This window comes from Saccopteryx bilineata, chromosome 12 (genome assembly GCF_036850765.1).
Source record: "Saccopteryx bilineata isolate mSacBil1 chromosome 12, mSacBil1_pri_phased_curated, whole genome shotgun sequence".
In the NCBI taxonomy this organism is placed as follows: domain Eukaryota; kingdom Metazoa; phylum Chordata; class Mammalia; order Chiroptera; family Emballonuridae; genus Saccopteryx; species Saccopteryx bilineata.
Genome location: NC_089501.1, coordinates 6,025,743 through 6,045,449, shown reverse-complemented (window position 1 = coordinate 6,045,449; position 19,707 = coordinate 6,025,743). Strand labels below are relative to the sequence as shown.

The window sequence follows — 19,707 nt, the reverse complement described above, 5'->3', positions numbered from 1 at the left end:
AGGAACTGTGAGGGGTTTTTTTTTAGGTGAGAGGAGGGGAGATAGACTCCTACATGCATGCCCACTGGGATTCACCCAGAAACCCAGTCTTGGGCCAATGCTCAAGTACCAAGCTATTTTTAGTGCCTGAGGCTGTCATGCTCCAATGGAGCTATCCTCAGCACCTTAGGGCCACACTCGAACCAGTTAAGCTACTGGCTATGGGAGGATGACAGGGAGAGAAAAGGGGGAAGCAGATGGTTGCTTCTCCTGTGTGCCTGACTTGGAATTGAACCTAGGCCATCCATGCTCTGGGCTAAGGTTTTATCCACTGAGCCTGCAGCCAGGGCCAGAACTGTAAGGTTTTTTGAGGCCTAGACTTGGAAATCAGACAATGTCACTTCCACTGGACCATATTGTCAAAACTAACCACAAGACCAACCCATGTTCTTTTTTTTTTTTTTTTTTTTAATTTATTTAGAGAAATAACTTTAGGTGACATTGATAAATAAGAGTACATAGGTTTCAGGTAAATGTTTCTATAGCATTTGAACTGTTGATTATGTTGTATACCCATCACCCAAAGTCAAGTCATTTTTTGTCACCTTATATTTATCCCTCTTTACACCCTTTCTCCATCCCCTTCCCTGACCCCCTCCCCTGGTAACCATTTCACTTTTATCTGTGTCCATGAGCCTCAGTTTTATATCCCATCTCTGTGTGAAATCATACAGTTCTTAGCTTTTTCTTTTTTTTATTTATTATTTATTTTATTTTTTACAGAGACAGAGAGTGAGTCAGAGAGAGGGATAGACAGGTACATACAGACAGGAACGGAGAGAGATGAGAAGCATCAATCATTAGTTTTTCATTGTGCGTTGCAACACTTTAGTTGTTCATTGATTGCTTTCTCTCTCATATGTTCCTTGACCGCGGGCCTTCAGCAGACCTAGTAACCCCTTGCTGGAGCGAGCGACCTTGGGTTTAAGCTGGTGGGCTTTTGCTCAAACCAGATGAGCCCGCACTCAAGCTGGCGACCTCGGGGTCTCGAACCTGGGTCCTCTGCATCCCAGTCCGACGCTCTATCCACTGCGCCACCGCCTGGTCAGGCAGTTCTTAGCTTTTTCTGATTTATTTCACTCAGTATAAAGTTCTCAATGTCCATCCATGTTGTCGTAAATGTCACTGTGACATTTCTTATAGCATTCCATCGTATATATGTTCCACATCTTCTTTATCCAATCCTCTATTGAGAGACCCTTTGGTTGTTTCCATGTCTTGGCCACTGTGAACAATGCTGCGATGAATACAGAAGTGCATGTATCTTTACGTACCAATGTTTTTGAGTTTTGTGGGTAGATACCCAGTAGAGGGATTGCTGGGTCATATAGTAATTCTATTCTTAATTTTTTGCAGAATCACCATACTTTCTTCCATACTGGTTGTACTAATGTGCATTCCCACCAGCAATAAATGAGGGTTCCTTTTTCTCCACAGCCTCTCCAACACTTGCTATTACCTGTCTTGTTGATAATAGCTAATCTAACAGGTGTGAGGTGGTATCTCATTGTAGTTTTGATTTGCATTTCTCGAATAGTTTGAAAAGTTGAACATCTTTTCATGTGTCTGTTGGCCGATTGTATGTCTTCTTGGGATAGGTGTCTGTACAGGTCCTCTCCCCATTTTTTAATTGGATTGTTTTCTTGTTTGTTGCTGAGCTTTGTGAGTTATTTTTATATTTTGGATATTAACCCCTTTTTGGAGCTGTTGTTTGCAAATAACATCTCCCATTCAGTTGGCTGCCTATTTGTTTTATTGTCAGTTTCTTTTGCTGTGCAGAAGCTTTTTATTTTGATACAGTCCCATTCATTTATTTTTGCCTTTACTTCCCTTGCCTTTGGTATCAATTTCATAAATTGTTCTCTACAGCCCAGGTCTTATGTTTTATTCTATGTAATTTATTGTTTCAGATCTTATATTTAGGTTTTTGGTCCATTTTGAATTAATTTTTGTGCAGAGGGGACAAACTGTAGTCAGGTTTCATTCTTTTGCATGTGGCTTTCCAATTTTCCCAGCATCATTTATTGAAGAGGCTATCTTTTTTCCATTGTGTGTTTTTGGCTTCTTTGTCAAAGATGATTTGTCCATATATATGTAGTTTTATTTCTGGGCCCTCGATTCTGTTTCATTGGTCTGTATGTCTGTTTTTCTGCCAATACCATGCTGGTTTTTTTGTTTTAGTTTTTGTTTTTTGTATTTTTCTGAAGCTGGAAACGGGGAGAGACAGTCAGACAGACTCCCGCATGTGCCCGACCGGGATCCACCCAGCACACCCACCAGGGGCGACGCTCTGCCCACCAGGGGGCGATGCTCTGCCCCTCCGGGGCGTCGCTCTGCCGCGACCAGAGCCACTCTAGCGCCTGGGGCAGAGGCCAAGGAGCCATCCCCAGCACCCGGGCCATCTTTGCTCTAATGGAGCCTTGGCTGCAGGAGGGGAAGAGAGAGACAGAGAGGAAGGAGGGGGTGGGGGTGGAGAAGCAAATGGGCGCTTCTCCTATGTGCCCTGGCCGGGAATCGAACCCGGGTCCCCCGCATGCCAGGCCGACGCTCCACCGCTGAGCCAACTGCCAGGGCCAATACCATGCTGTTTTGATTATCGTGGCACTATAGTATACTTTGAAGTCAGGTATTCTGATACCTCCAGTTTCATTTTCTCAGGATTGCTTTGGCTATTTGGGGTTTTTTATGGTTCCATACAAACTTGGTAATTATTATTTAAAAAATGACATTGGAATTTTGATGGGAATTGCAATTAATTGGTATATTGCTTTGAGTAATATAGCCATTTTAACTATGTTGATTCTTTCAATCCATGAACTTGGAATATTTTTCCATTGTTTCTTTATCAATTTCTTTCAGTAATGTTTTGTGGCTTTCAGATATAGGTCCTTTACATCCTTTGTTAAGTTTATTCCTAGGTATTTTGTTTTATTTTTTTGTTGTTGTAATTGGTGTTTTCTTTTTTCAGTTCATTTTCTGAAGTTTCATCATTGGCATATAGAAAAGCAGTAGACTTTTGTATATTGATTTTGTATCCTACAACTTAACTATATTGGTTTATTGTTTCTAATGGTTTTTTGGCAGAGCCTTTGGGGTTTTCTTTTTACAGGATCACGTCACCTTTACATCTTTCCTGATATGGATACCTTTTATTTCTTTGTTCTTGACATTACCACTGGCTAAAATTTCCAGAATTATGTTGAATGAGAGTGGGCAGCCTTGTCTTATTCCTGATTTTAGAGGAAAAGCCTTCATTTTTTTTCACCATTTTAGTATATTAGCTGATGGTTTGTCATATATGACCTTTATTATATTGAGGTACTCTCCTTTGATTTTGATTTTGAATGTTTTAAACATAAAGGGATGTATCTTATTGAATGCCTTTCTGCATCTATTGATAGGCTCATAGAGTTTTTGTTCTTTGTTTTATTGATGTGGTGTATTATGTTGATGCTGTATGTTGAACCATCCTTGTGCTCCTGGAATGAATCATACTTGATCGTGATGTATTGTTTTTTAATGTGTTGTTGTATTCGATTTGCCAGTATTTTGTTTAGCATTTTTGTATCTGTATTCATTAGAGATATTGGTCTGTAGTTTTCTTTATGTTGTGCTTTTCAGGTTTTGGTATGTGGGTTATTTTGGTCTCCTAAAATGTGCTAGGGAGTATTGCTTCTTTTATGGGGGGGGGGGAAGACTTTGAGAAGGATAGGAACCAAATCTTTGAATGCTTGGTAGAATTCTCTAATGTAGCCATGTGGTCCTGGACTTTTAGGGGATTTTGATAGTTGTTTCTATTTCCTCCCTGCTTATAGATCTATTTAGGTATTCCACTTCTTCGTGACTCAGTCTAGAAAGTAGGAATTTATTTCCTCTAGGTTGTTGAATTTGGTGGCATACAGTCTTTATTAATAGTCTATGATCCTTTATATATCTATGATGTCTGTAGTAATTTCTCCTCTTTCATTTCGGATTTTGTTTATATGAGTTGTTTCTCTTTTATTCTTAGTGAGTCTAGCCAGTGGTTTGTCGATTATTGATCTTTTCAAAGAACCAGTTCTTTGTTGTATTGATTTTTTCTATACTTTTTTTTTCCTCTATTTTATTTAGTTCTACTCTTAATTTTTACTATTTCCTCTCTCCTGCTGACTTTGGGTTGCCTTTGTTTTTCTTTTTCTAGTTCCTTAAGATGTGATATTAGGTTATTTACTTGGGATCTCTTATTTCTTGATATAAGTCTGTAAGGATATAAACGAGCTTCTTATTACTACTTTCGCTGCATCTCAGAAATTTTGATATGTCATGTTGTCATTTTCATTGTATATACCCTTTGATCTCTGGTTTTAGTTCTTCTTTGATTCTGTCAGTTTTGAGAAGTATTTGTTTAATTTCCACAGTTTTGTGGGTTTCTTTACTTCCTTGTTGCAGTTGAATTCTAATTTCAAAGCCTTATGTTTAGAAAATATGCTTGCTATACTTTCAATCTTCCTGAAATTTTTTATGTTAGTTTTGTGGCCCAACATATGGTCTATCCTTGAGAATGTTCCATACATACTGGAGAAGAATGTATAATCCAGCGTTTTGGGGTGAAGTATCCTATAAATGTCTATTATGTCCTTTTGGTCCAATGTGTCATTTATGGCTGATATTTCTTTGATTTTCTGTTTGGATGATCCATCTAAAGCCGTCAATGGTCTGTTGAAATCTCCAAGTATGATTTGTGTTTTTATCTGCTTTTAATTTTAGATCAGTTAGTAGATAGATGTCTTATATATTTTGGTGCTTCCTGGTTTTGTGCATATATATTAAGAAGTGTTATGTCTTCTTGATACAATGTCTCCTTTATCATTATGAAATGTCTATCTTTGTCTCTGGTTACCTTTGTTTTGAAGTCAGCATTGTCGGATATGAGTAGGGCTACACCTGCTTTTCTTTGTATATTTTTTGCTTGGAGGATCCTTTTCTAACCTTTCATTTTGAATCTACTTTTGTTTTGCCGCTTAGATGTGTCTCTTGAAGGCAGCATATGGTTGGGTTTTGCTTTTTGATCCAATCTGCTACTGTGTGCCTCTTTATTGGTGAGTTCAGTCCATTTACATTTAGGATAATTATTGACACTTGAGGATTTCCAATAGCAATTTTATATTTTGTTTCCTGGTAGCTCTGTGTCTTGTTTGGTTCTTCTCTTTTGTGTTTCTGTCAGTTGTTTTTGATTGATGCTATTCCACACTTCTTTTCCCTGTTTCTTCTTCTTTTTTTTTAATCTGTGTATTTCACTAGTGGTTTTTTCATAAGTGGTTACCATTAGGTTATTAAGAGAAAAACATTTATATGTACAAGAGTCCTTTGTCTTATGAGTGCTCCTGTACTGCATCTTCTTTTACTACTGCAGATCTTCATCCTCTTTCCTTTTATATTATTGTTGTCACAGATTATCCTTGTTTTTATTGTGACCTTGTTGGAGCTTAAACTTGTAGTTTTGACTTGTTTTGTTCTTTATATCTGATCGGATAACTCCCTTGAGTATTTCTTGCAGTGGGGGCTTTCTGGTGATAAATTCCCTCAGCTTCTGTATGTCTGTAAAAGTTTTTTTCCTCCTTCATATTTGAAGGGTAACTTTGATAAATATGGTATTCTTGGCTGGTAATTCCTCTCTTTCAGTACTTCGATGTTTGGTCCACTCTCTTCTGGCTTGTAGAGTTTCTGCTGAGCAATCTGATGATAACCTAATGGGCTTTCCTTTATATGTTATATTCTTCTTTTCCCTAACTGCCTTGAGGATTCTTTTTTTGTCATTGATTTTTGACAATTTTATTACGATGTGCCTTGGAATACGTCTGTTTGGGTTGAGGTAAATCGGTGTTCTGTTTGCTTCTTGGATTCAAGGCTCTAACTCATTCCAGGCTTGGGAAAATCATCAATTATTTGTTTGAATAGGTTCTCCATTCCCTTCTCCCTCTCTTTTTCTTCTGAGATACACCCATTATTCTTATATGGCTCTTTCTGATAGAGTCAGACAATCCTTGTAGAGCTTTCTCATTTATTTTAATTCATGAGTCTCTCTCCTTTTCTCTTTGTAGCATCTCTAGTTGCCTGTCTTTGATGTCACTGATTCTTTTCTCTATCTGCCTTGTTCTATTAGCTAAACTTGCTACCTCAGTTTTCAATTCATGTATTTAGTTCATCTTTGTTTTTAAAGTTTCAATCTCTTTGATGAGGCATTCATTTTATTCATTAGTTTGTTTTCTGAGCTCACTAAGTTGCCTATTGTTGTCTTCTTGCATCCTGTTGACTATTTTCAGAACTTTAGTTTTGAATTCTCTATCATTTGACTCAGAGATTTCCATGTGAATGAAATTTCTTTCTGAAGATCTTTCTTTTTCTTTCTGAACTGCATCTCTGTCTTGTGTAGCCACAGTATTTGAGAGTGGCGTCAAGAACCTTAACAAAAAACCTAAAAAATTAAAAATTAAAAATATACAATAAAAATATGAAAATTATTACAAGAGAAAAATTAGAGAAAAAAGGATCAAAAACAAACAGAAACATCAAAAACAAAACACTCACCAAAAAATAAGAATAAAAAAATATCAAAATTTAAAAAAATTAAATTCAAAAGAAAAAAAGAATAAGAAGGGAAGAAAGACTAAAGAAAAAAACCACAAAATTTGGTTTTGAGAGGTTTCTTCTAGTAGTTCTCGTTGTATTACAAGTGTTAGCTCTGTGAAGTTCATATGCTGTCTGCTGAGATGTTGCAATGATGTCGGCAGGGCCGCAGTCCCGTTGGTGGGTGGTGCATGTTAGGAGGGCTTTAGGTCTCCAACAATGGCGATCTCTGGCTTCTGGGCGTTCCTTCCCACGTCTCAACAGACCCGAGGACTGGAGGTGGAGCACCTCTGTTCTTCAGGGGAGAGAATGGCTCTGGAGTGTTAGCTATGGGATTTGTCTCTGCCCCTCTCCCTACCATGAGGGGAGGGAGGCAGGATCTGGGAGGCTGGGGCTGCACTTTAGTTTTCTCTGTCTGCTGAGTGCAGGCTGTAGGCAGACCTTGGGAACACTGTCTGTGACCCCACAGTCTGGCCACTTTGGTTTGTTTCCTCCTCTGCCCCTCTGTCTCTCTGCTCCTCCTGGCAGAAGGAGAACTAGTCACTCCGAGTTTCCCTCTCTGTACCTTTCAGACAAAATCCAGAAAGCCTGAGCTTCCCTCATTGTAGTCCAGCAGAGAAAAAAACCTCAGTCATACGAGGTTTGTCTCCTCAGAGCCCACCATGAAAGCATTTTTTCTTCTGCCCTCATTTTCACCCTGTCCCATCTTGAATCCATTCAGTGCATGGATCTTTCAGGCACACCTGCAAGTCCAGCTGGGTTTCCTTCACTGCATTATAGTTCAATTTGTTAAAATTTCAAGGGGAGACCAGGAGTATTTCTCATGCTGCCATTACTCTGACATTATCCCCAACCCATATTCAAGAAATATGAAGATAAGATATTGAAGAGTTGCAAAGAATTTATGGCCATTTTCAATCTATAGATCCTCAGGTACTTAAGGTTGCATAAACTAGACAACACTTATGGGTAACAGTGCACAATTATTAAAAAAAATTACCAGCCCAAAATTAGCTTGGGTTATTTGGAAGAATAAGTAAGGGAGTCATAGCACTAGGGCAATGTGGGAGGTGATGAGATGGTGGAGAGTAAGCTTTTTACTTTCCTTACAGTCATGGAATAGTCCAGAGAAGTGGTATTTATAAGGAATGAATCCTCACAGAAGAATAATTTCACAGTTTTTATCTTTTTTAGAAGGCATTGCTTATAATTGGACTTTTAGAATTTGAAAATTGGGTCTTTTTTTTCTCTCTATTATTCATCTTTGGTATAAAAAGGAAGTAAACATTACCACTGCTTAGTGACTTTAAAGCTTTTAAGACAATTTAATTGAATGTACTTTTGGACTATTAGGAGTATAGGCATTCATCTGCTTTCCCGTTCCTCTTATTCTCAGATATTGACTTTACACCGTTTTGGCTTGGTGTATGCCACCAGTTTTCTCATGAATGTTTCTCTTTTCCCAACTACAACGTCATAGTTTAATTTTGCACTACTTAATAGTAATCCTTCTATAAAACCTGCCCTATCCTTTTGATTTTTCTTGTACCTTGCTTCCAAGAATTCATACCTTTTGCTAGGAACCCAAAAGAGGAGGTGCACAGAAAAGGAGTGCACAAGATCTACGTCTTAGGGAATACTGGACTCAAATTTATTGTCCATTCTAATTCCCTGGGGATCTTGTTAAAAAGAAGATTCTTGACTAAGATGTGCAGTTCTTACAAGTTTCCAGGTGATGCTAATGGTACTGATGCTGACTAGTTTAAAGACCACTCTCTCTGAATTAGCACTACCATAGATGATCTAAGCCAGAAGCAAGGATAGCAGGTCCTTGAATAACATTGTTTCAAAAGTTTCAACATTAATGAGATGCTATAGGAACCTAAGTCTTGTTTATGTCAATTAGCCTTTGGTAAAATTTGTATGATTATACCTTGTTTTTCTTAAAGTACAAAGACCTAAATTGGTGCAGCCACGATGGAAAACAATGTGGAGATGCCTCAGAATATTAAAACTAAAGCTACCATATGACCCAGCAATCCCTTTTATGGGTTAGCTACCTGAAATACTTGAAAACATTTACTCATAAGGGTACATGCACCCTTATGTTCATTCATTGCAGCATTATTCACAGTAGCCAAGACATGGAAACAACTGAAGTGTCAGTCAATAGATAATTGTATAAACAAGATGTGGTACATATACACACTGGAATACTACTCGGCCATAAGAAAAGGTGAAATACTGCCATTTGTGATGACATAAATGGATCTTAAGAATATCAGGCTAAGTGGAAAAAGTCAAGAACCATATGATTTCATTCATATTAATTGACAACTTACCATATGGACAAGGTTCTTGCTGAAATGTGGTCTATCCTTAGAGGTCAGGTTAAGGCTGGGCCATGGTTCTTGCTCTCATGTAGCCTGTTCATAGAAGACAGAGTAACATTGTTCATTGTAGTAAAGGAGAAATCTTAAATGCAGGCATCTTTGTAATAGAGCATTGAAAATGCATTAAATGTAATCCGTATAATGTATTTTAGTAGGCATATAGGCAACAAAATAAAAATGTTGAAAGATTCATTTTTAGCAAGAAGAGACTTAAGTCTTTGCATATCAATCCATCTTCCTTGCGATCATTAAATTTTACAGAATCCCACTTCCCTTAACTTTTTTTCCAGACACAGAAGAGAAGGTTTATAGCTTCTCCTGAAATTTAATTTTGAAACTCAAAAGAATTCCTATCATTTTATGCTCCCAAGCAAACTTTTCATCCACCCTCCCCATTTCATGCCACCCCTGCCCACCCTAAAAAAAAAAACACTTATGCATAAAATTTACCCAAGAAAAAACATATCCTCATATTCACATACAGACTGGTACAAAATGTTCATGGAAACTTTATTTGTAATAGCCACAAATTGAAAATAAATCAACTGTTCATCAACAGATAGATGGATAAATTATGGTGCATTCATACAATGAAATACTACTATTCAACAATAAAAATGAATTATTGATACATACAACATGGAGGAATATAAAAATCTTTAGGCTGAATGGAAAGAAGGCAGATATTAAAGAGAGTAAATACTTTATGATTCCACTTATATAGAATTCTGCAAGTAAATGAATCCGTATGATAAAAAGCAAGTCAGTGGTTGCTTGCTGACATGGGTAGAGGGAGTCACTCCCAAGGGGCACAGAAAATTTAAGGAGTGGCTGTGGTGATTTATAGTGTTAAATTGTGTTAAAGCTGTTTTAAAACTGACAGTACTTTAAACTTGAAGTATGTACAGTCTATTAATTTTCTGTTGCTGCTCAAAAATTACCACACATATACTAGATTAAAACAACTATGAATTATCTCAGTTTTGTAGGTCAGAAGTCCAGGTGAGTGTGGCTTGCTTTCTGCTGAGGGTCTCACAAGACTGAACTCAAGGTATTGACTGGGCTACATTCCTTTCTAGAGGCTTTGGGGCAGGGGTTGGGAACCTATGGCTCGCGAGCCAGATGTGGCTCTTTTGATGGCTACATCTGGCTGGCAGACAAATCTTTCATAAAAAAATAATGTTAAAAATATAAAACATTCTCATATATTACATTCCATTCATTTCCCACCGCTCATGTTCATGGTTGCAGGTAGCTGGAGCCAATCACAGCTGTCCTCCGGGACACCAAATTTTTATTAGATAATGCAAAACGTACATGGGTCGTTGTATGGCTCTCACGGAATTACATTTTAAAATATGTGGCGTTCATGGCTCTCTCAGCCAAAAAGGTTCCCGACCCCTGCTTTGGGGTGAAAATCAGCTTCCAAGTTCTTTCAAGTTTGCAGAATCCAGTTCCTTGCATTTTTAAAACTGCGTGTCGGCCAAGGGTTGCTTTTAGTTAGGGTTCTAGAGGCTGCTGTCATGTCTTTTCCAAGTGGCCCCTCCATCTTCAAGCCAGCAGTGGCATAGTAAGTCTCCCTCACTGTCTTATCTGTTAGTATTTAGATAGCTGCATAGACGGGTCAAAGTTGTGCATCTAAGGCGATTCAGTACTGCTTCAGAAAAGAGAAACGAAGCCAGAAGACATGGGGAGGGACTAAATACTGAAGAACTTGGTGTATCCTCACAGCAAGGAAGCATTGAAGGGTTTGTTTTTTGCAGGAGAATGACATTACAAGATTCAAAATTTTGATAATACTATTTAAGCTGTGGTGTGGGATGGATTGGTGGGAGTGGTGATATAGATGAAATGGCAGGGAGAAGCTGTTAGACATAAAAACAGAAAGTCTAGTCCGAACAAGTGAGAAATGATCAGGGTTTGCATTAAAACAGTAGAAGTTAGAATAGAACAGAGTATGAGGGATGTTAATGAGTTAAAACTAGAAAGGTTCGATCTGCTGGATATAGATGGGGCAGAACTGAAGATGATGCCTAGATTTAAAAAGGAAATATAATGAGTTTAGTTTTAGATATACTAAATTTGATATAGAACTTCCAAGTAGAGCTGCCCAAGAAATAGATGCAAATATGCATCAGCAGTTTAGGGGACAGATTTGAGCTAGAGTTAGAATTTTTTAGTTATTCAGCAAATATATATTGAACATGTTTATATGTGTCAAGGATGTTGTACCATGCATCCAGCATACAATGAGGAACAAAACACACAATCCTTGCTTTATAAAGAATAAAGGAGAACAGAAATCAATCATGAAGATACATATTTCATACTGAGACAAATGCTATAAGGAATAAATCAAAGGGTAGTATTTTAACAGAAAGACCAGATCTTGTCTGGGGATTGGGATCAGGGAATGCTCTCATTTGAGATAAAATCTGAGAAACAAGTAAGAGTTAGGAAGGGAAACTATGGGCAGGAAGGGTGTTCTGGGAAGCAAGAACATCATCATACCAATAAAGTACTCAAAGGCTACAAAACTGGATTAAAAAATAATAAATGAAAAAAACACAACTGTATGCTATGAAGTGACATGTGTAAACCAAATGAGTACAACAACGTTGAAAGGAAGAGGGTGGAAAAATCTGTATCATGCAGAAAACACTAAAAGAAACCTGGCTTTACTATCCAGTACTTTTAAGCAAAAAGCCATAATACTAGAAATAAAGTTGGAACTTTATAATAATAGTCTCAAAGTATATAAACTATATGGAGCATTTGAGAAATCTGTAATCATAGTGGGAGATCTGAACACATCTGGAGAACCAGATGTCAAAAAGAAAAATATAAAAGGCTATAGAATTTGGGCACAATTAGTAAATCTAACACTTAGACATACAGTGTATAGAACACTGCAACCAACAACACAAAATATACATTCTTTATGTATAACTGACTATGCTGGGCAATAAATGTAAATACATTCAGAGTGCATTCTCTGACTACAGTACCACTAAGCTAGAAATTAGTAACAAAAAGATAATAAAATCTCCATGTTTTTTAATCAAAATTATATACTTCTAAATAATCCATGGATCAAATAAAAATCACAATACAAATTATTTTGCAGTGAACAATAATAAAATTATTAGATATCAAAATTGAAGAGATACAATAAATATATGCTTGGAGGGAAATCTATGGCTTTAAAACTATTGTAGCCTGACCTGTGGTAGCGCAGTGGATAAAGCATCGACCTGGAAATGCTGAGGTCGCTGGTTCGAAACCCTGGGCTTGCCTGGTCAAGGCACATATGGGAGTTGATGCTTCCAGCTCCTCCCCCCTGTCTCTGTCTCTCTCTGTCTCTCTCTGTCCCTCTCTGTCTCCTCTCTAAAATGAATAAATAAAATAAAATTAAAAACAAAAAACAAAAAACAAAACTATTGTACATACTCGACATGAAGCTGAATATCAATAACCTAAACATCTGTATCAATAAAGTTAAAAAGCATCATATTAAACCCACAGAAAGCAGAAGGAAAGAAAGAATAAATCATCAATAATGAAGTAGCAAGCAAACATACAGTAGTGAAATTCAATAAAGCCAAAAATTGGTTCTCTAAAAAGACTAAGAAAATTAACAAACCTACTGTGATAAAGACAGGAAAATAGAGGATGCATAATTAATGTAATAAATGAAAAAGAATATTTTATAATCATAGGAAAATAAGAATAATTTGATGTCAATAAATTTAAAATCTTAGATGAAGTAAATTCCTTAAAATATGCAGCTTAGCAAAGTTAACAAAAAATAGAGAATCTTAAAAGTTTGATAACAATTAAAGAAAACTCATAATTTTAAACCTTCCCACAAAGAAACTGGAGGCTGAATTGTTTCATAAGTGAACTATACCAAATATTTAAGAAAAAATAATGCAAATGCAAATTAATCCAAAGAATAGTGAAAGAGGGAACATATTCCAATTTGTTTTATTAGGCCAGCATAACCTTAAATACAAAACAAATCTCTCAAGGACATTACATGAAAGGAAGATAATGGGTCAATTTCTGTCATGAATATAAATGCAAAACTTGCTAAACATAGAAACAACCCAAAACAAATCTGTGTATAAAAAAGATATAATCTTCCTATTTTAAGGTCTACTGATTAGCAAATTTAGTTATATAGGCTATCTTAATTACCCTTTGCCCTATGATGGGTCAGGAACCTATGGCTCGCGAGCCAGATGTGGCTGTTTTGATTGGCTGCATCTGGCTCATAGTCAAATATTTAATAAAAAAAATGTTAAAAATATAAAACATTCTCATGTATTACAATCCATTCATTTCCTACCGTTCATGTTCATGGTTGTGGATGGCTGGAGCCAATCACAGCTGTCCTCCGGGACAACACCAAATTTTTACTGGATAATGCTTAACGTACACGGGTCATTGTATGGCTCTCACGGAATTACTTTTTTTTATTGCTTGATAGATATGTAAATTTCAAACTGCCCTCTCTTTTTTTGTTTGTTTGTTTTAATTTTATTTATTTATTTATTTTTTACAGAGACAGTGAGTCAGAGAGAGGGATGGACAGGGACAGACAGACAGGAACGGAGAGAGATGAGAAGCATCAATCATTAGTTTTTCTTTGCGCGTTGTAATACCTTAGTTGTTCATTGATTGCTTTCTCATATGTGCCTTGACCAGCAGACTGAGGAACCCCTTGCTGGAGCCAGTGACCTTGGGTTCAAGCTGCTGGGCTTTTGCTCAAACCAGATGAGCCCATGCTCAAGCTGGCAACCTCGGGGTCTTGAACCTGGGTCCTCTGCATCCCAGTCCAGTGCTCTATCCACTGCACCACCACCTGGTCAGACGCCAAACTGCCCTCTTGATGTTCTGCTTATCTGTCAGACCTCACCCTTACTGGACTATCGCCCCTGAGACAAAGGAATTCCAAAAAACTGAGAAGCCACCCCAAGGAGGGGCTCCGGACATACCAGGACTTTTGATTCAACACCCACATGCTCCAAGCCCCCAAGGAGGAGCATTCCGGACATACCAGGACTTTTGCCTCAGTATCCCCTCAGGCTCTCCCAAACACTATATACTCACCCCTAGTCTGTAACTGGCGCTTTTCTCCCCCAGGAGAAGTGTCCGGCAGGGTTCCTTTTTTCCAATAAAGCCTGTTACTCTGGTTTTTCGGACTCCCATGGATTCCAACATTACTGACCATTTATTTTTTCAACATCACGGAATTACATTTTAAAATATGTGGTGTTCATGGCTATCTCATCCAAAAAGGTTCCGGACCCCTGCCCTATAATATAACATTCATAGATTCTGGGAACTAGAAAATCAGTAGATTTGGAAGGACGTTATTCTACTTATCAGATACTCTCAACCAAGCTGGGTTTATTCCAAGGATACAAAGTCGTTTAACATAAAAAAAATCAAGGCCCTGGCCAGTTGGCTCAGTGGTAGAGCATCGGCCTGGCGTGCAGAAGTCCCGGGTTCGATTTCCGGCCAGGGCACACAGGAGAAGCGCCCATCTGCTTCTCCACCCCTCCCCCTCTCCTTCCTCTCTATCTCTCTCTTACCCTCCCGCAGCCAAGGCTCCATTGGAGCAAAGATGGCCCGGGTGCTGGGGATGGCTCCTTGGCCTCTGCCCCAGGCGCTAGAGTGGCTCTGGTCGCAACAGAGCGATGCCCCAGAGGGGCAGAGCATCGCCCCCTGGTGAGCAGAGCGTCGTCCCCTGGTGGGCGTGCCGGGTGGATCCCAGTCAGGCACATGCGGGAGTCTGTCTGGCTGTCTCTCCCCGTTTCCAGCTTCAGAAAAATACAAAAAAAAAAAAAAACATAAAAAAAATCAACTAATATAGTTTACCTCTTTAATAATAAAAGTTACATGATCCTCATAATAGATGTAGGAAACACATTTAATAAAATCAACATCATTAGTGATTTTAAAATTCTGACCAACTAGAAATACCTGTATAAGGACTTCCCTTATTTGTCAAAAGATGCCTACAAAACAAAGCAACAATAATGACAAAAACCTTGAAATCTCTTCCTTTGGTTTAGGAATAAGACAAGAATGCTTGTTCTAATTACCTCTATTTTATATTGTTAAAGATTCCAGCTAGTGATAAGGAAGAAGAAAAACGTTTGGAACAAAGAGATAATCATTATTCAAATATGATTATGTACATTTTAAAAATCAAAATAATTACAGATAGGTTAGTAGAGATTAGGAAAGTATCTGGATATAGGGTCAATGTTCCAAAATCAATTTATTTTTTCGTATATACAATAAAGAGAAAAGAAAACACAAAAGATGCCATTTCCAGCACTATAAAAAAATCACATATATACCAATAAATAAATCTAACAAAGCATATATAAGACTTTTATTCTTAAAACTATGAGACATTTTCAAGCTGTAATAATTGGGGAGATATAAATGTTCATGAATAGAAAGATAACATTATGTAGATATCAGTGCTCCCTAATATGATCTAACAGTTCCAGTTGGATTCCCAATAGGGATGTGTGTAAGTTGATAATCTGATTCTGAAATTCTAAATAAAAACATTTTATTGAATTCACATTGGAAATACAAAGGGCCAAGAATAAACGGAATTTTTCAAGAACAAGGTAAAAGGGCTTGTCCTATTGGCTCTCAAGACTTAAAATAAAGCTCTTTTAAGATAGCATCGTTACCTCAAGGTAGACAGACCAGTGGAATATTATAGAGCCCTAAAGTGCATGTGCAATTATATTAAAACTTGATTCGTGACAAAAGTACCGTTGTAAAGCAATAGGGAAAGTCTTTTCAATAAATGATGCTGAACTAATACAGAAGAAAGCCAACTGCTGCTTCACACGATTCACAAAAATTAGTTATACAATTATAGGTTAAAAGTACAAGGCAAAACAACAGATAATATAGAAGATCATATACCATATTTTTCGCTCCATAAGACGCACCTGACCATAAGATGCACCTAGGGTTTTAAGGAGGAAAATAAGAAAAAAAATATTCTGAACTAAGTGATGTGTTAAAATATTTAATAAAATAGACCACAATAATATTTCAACAATGTAAACTCAACAGCATATTAACAACCATTAGCACTGTTGTTAACAAATGAGAAGAGACTTTAATGTTCAAATACTCTTCTTGTTGTCCGGGACCTGCAGCAGCTAAAAAAAAAAAAAGAACATTTGCTACATAAAACACACGGGCATTTTCCCTTCCACTTTTGGGGGGAAAAAAAGTGCCTTATGGAGCAAAAAATACAGTATATGGTCTTATTGTAGAAAATGATTTCACACCTGTGTTTTTATATTTTAAAAAAGGATTGATAAATTCCATCATAGAGTGTAAAAACCTGTTCGTTAAAAGACATTAGGAGAATGAAATAGCAAGTGACACAGGAGAAGGTATTTGCATCAAAAATAACCTTCAAATGGTTCATATCCAGTTTCTACAGATCAGTCCACAGCACAACAGATGATAAATAGAAAGTAGACAAAAACATTGAATAGGCATTTCTCAGAGAAAAATCCAAAAGATCAATAAACTTGAAAAGGCACTTAAATTTATTTGTAATTGGGAAAATATCCATTACAACTACAATAATTTACCACAACATACAAGAATAGCTAGAATTTTACAATAGATGGTGTCAAGTGCTGTGAGGATGTGGAGCAGCACAGCCTCCTACAGGGCTGAAAGGAGTCTACATGGATACAGTCACTTGGGACAGTTTATCAAAATAATGGCCTCAAACTGGAAACAACTCATCAACATTAGAATGAATAAATTGTGGTGTAATCATTACAGTGGACTTCAAAGTGAACATCCTACATCTATACAAAACAACATGACTGAATAGTACAAATAAAAGGGCAAGACATAAAATAATACCTATCATTTAATTCTATTTGTATAAACTTCAAAAAGCACTCAAAACCATAGTTTTAGAGTTACCTGCTTAAGTGGTAAAAGTATTGTATAAAGAAAAACAAGTCGATGCTAATAGAGAATGATGGTTGTTGGAGGGGGAGGGAAGCAAGGATGATTGGACAGGGGACTGAAGTGGGAGGGCTCTGGGGTCCAGGCAATGAATTATTTCCTATGTGTGGTTGCTTAAATCATTGAACTGTACAATTTTGTGTCATATTACACAATTTTGAAAAGGTTTAACATGTAGAGAGAATAATGAGGAAATAGGTCAGAGGAGACAAATTTAATGCATAAGTGTGTTTTTAAGTAATGTTGGTAAGTAAGCATTTCAGTACAATTAGATTTATCTAAAAACTTTTCATATGGTAGTCATTAAAGTTCAGTACATAATTACATTCTTCAGTAACTGTTGTGTACCAGATATTATTGAGGGGGTCTCTGGTGCAGTGGGAGATTATGCCCTGAGGCGTCTGAGAAAAGAGGAGGATTGACATTCCAAAGTTATGTACCATAGGTGCAAAAAGACAATGGACAAGCTCAGTTTTAAGTTCAAAATTGACTGTTGTCAAGGACTCACTTTTTGTAAGGGAGTTTTAATTTCAGATCATCCTATATGGTTACTTTAGGTTTCTGATTTTTGAGGCCCACCATGCAGGTCCCTCTGAGCTTCTCAGGTCTAGTATGTGGCCCTTTTTTCCTACACATGTGGAAATGTAAATTCGGTACTACTTTTCCAGCTTTTTAAATTCTTTTAGGCACTTATTTAGAGAATACCTTTCTTACCAATTCTCCAGAACAAAACACCTAGTTGTAGAAAATAAAAACAATGGTTTTAGGAGAATAATAATGATAGTGATTATGAAATCACCATGAAGCAACTGACATTGCAAGTAAGAGTTTATTTTTTAATGTTTTATATAATGTTGACACTCTAATAATTGAGGATAAAAGAAGGTTAACAAATCAATTTTGATTTGTTTAGTTAGGTGATTTCATTGTCTTATACTAACAAATATTTTATTATTTAACATGAAAGAAATGGTCTCACTCTGTTGGTTGAAATTTAATGATGTTAATTGTTTGATTTTTCTGCAGGTGAACTGGCACAGAGGTTGAGCTCAAGATGCCATTAGTGAAAAGAAACATTGATCCCAGGCACTTGTGCCACACAGCACTGCCTAGAGGCATTAAGAATGAGCTGGAATGTGTAACCAATATTTCCTTGGCAAATATAATTAGACAACTAAGTAGCCTAAGTAAGTATTTTTATATCAATTAAAAGTACTACTTCCGCCTGACCTGTGGTGGCGCAGTGGATAAAGTGTCGACCTGGGAATGCTGAGGTTGCCGGTTCAAAACCCTGGGCTTGCCTGGTCAAGGCACGTATGGGAGTTGGTGCTTTCTGCTCCCCCCCCCCCCCCCCCGTCTGCCTCTCTCTCTAAAAAAACTAAATAAAGTTTAAAAAAATTAAAATTCTTTAAGTACTACTTCCAAAGAAAAGTTATGCTGTAGAATATTAAGAAGGTATTCTTGTGATTAACTGGGGAGAGGAGGGAGATATTTGGAGAGTATATGAAATTATTCTGAAAAATGTAGTCATTTTAAGTAAAATTAATGAGTTTTAGGATCCTTTCTTCTTCCCCTATGTTTCTTCTGGGACAGGGAAGTAAGGACAGAATCTTTAGGAACATAATCACATGATGGGTAAGAATTACTGAGATTATTTCTGAAACAATTTGATCTATGAAAGGTAGAGCCAGAGTTATATTTTCACTTACTTATTACCACTGTTACTTTTTTAGTGGCTTTAACTATTTATGTTTTGGGACACTATGTCTTTCTCTCTTTCTTTACATATATTTTATTAGCCTCTCTATGCTGCTCACAAACGTTAAGGGATATTTCAAAATGAATATGACGTGATAAAATATACCCCTAATGTTTGTGAGCAGTTTATTTTTATATTATCAGATATCTACAAAGTGAAAGGTACGGGTAGTCTCTGCTCAGTGGATTTTGGCAAATGAGTTGTCTAAAAGGCATTAAGATACATATTACAAGTCTGATATGAAGCATGATGTGAAAATAGCAAGTGAACCTAGCTTCTGACAGACAAAAGGCAAGCATCTTGGCCAGATAATAAAGGACAGTGGAAGGGGCTTGTATGGGAGGAGATAGGCAGTGTGTTCCCATTACAAGATTACAGAACAGAGCTACTAGGTTAAGGAATTACATTTAGAAAAATGGGAAATTATTTAATATTACAAAATTAAAAAGTAAATCCAGTCTATTGTATTTGAAGGATTAGCTTTTTAATAAGACATTTGTATGTTATTTTAAAGGTAAAAACAATGTGTTTTTGGCCTAGAAATAACCTCTAAATGGTCTTAGATTTATCTTCCCATTTATACCCTCCCACATAGATTGTCTTTGCAGGCAGGATTGGCTCTTCTTTTCCTTTTAACTTTTTCTTTTCTTTTTATAATTGAGTATTTAGCACAAGATAAACAGAGATCATTAATCTAATTTGGTTCAAGCGAGAGCATTTGGACATTTGTGTATATAGCTAAAGCAACTGGCTAGAGCATCTGTAGAGCACTAAATTTCTGCATTGCCTAGGAAATAAGTTGTGAGAATAAACTAAAAAGCTGTTTATTTGAATTCAAGTATATTCCTTGTCCCTTTTAATACTTTTTTT

General features: G+C 36.9%; 1 protein-coding gene across 3 annotated transcripts in view; it reads left to right on the top strand.

The window, feature by feature from the left end:
• The window catches only part of WASF1 (WASP family member 1), a 67,469-nt gene that overhangs the window by 25,558 nt on the left and 22,204 nt on the right, over positions 1-19,707 (top strand). For all 3 annotated transcript variants that reach the window (XM_066248406.1, XM_066248407.1, XM_066248405.1), the window contains exon 2: positions 18,105-18,265. In XM_066248406.1, the coding sequence (XP_066104503.1) occupies positions 18,133-18,265 (133 nt within the window). In that variant the 5' untranslated portion in view covers positions 18,105-18,132. The remainder of the gene's footprint in view (positions 1-18,104; positions 18,266-19,707) is intronic.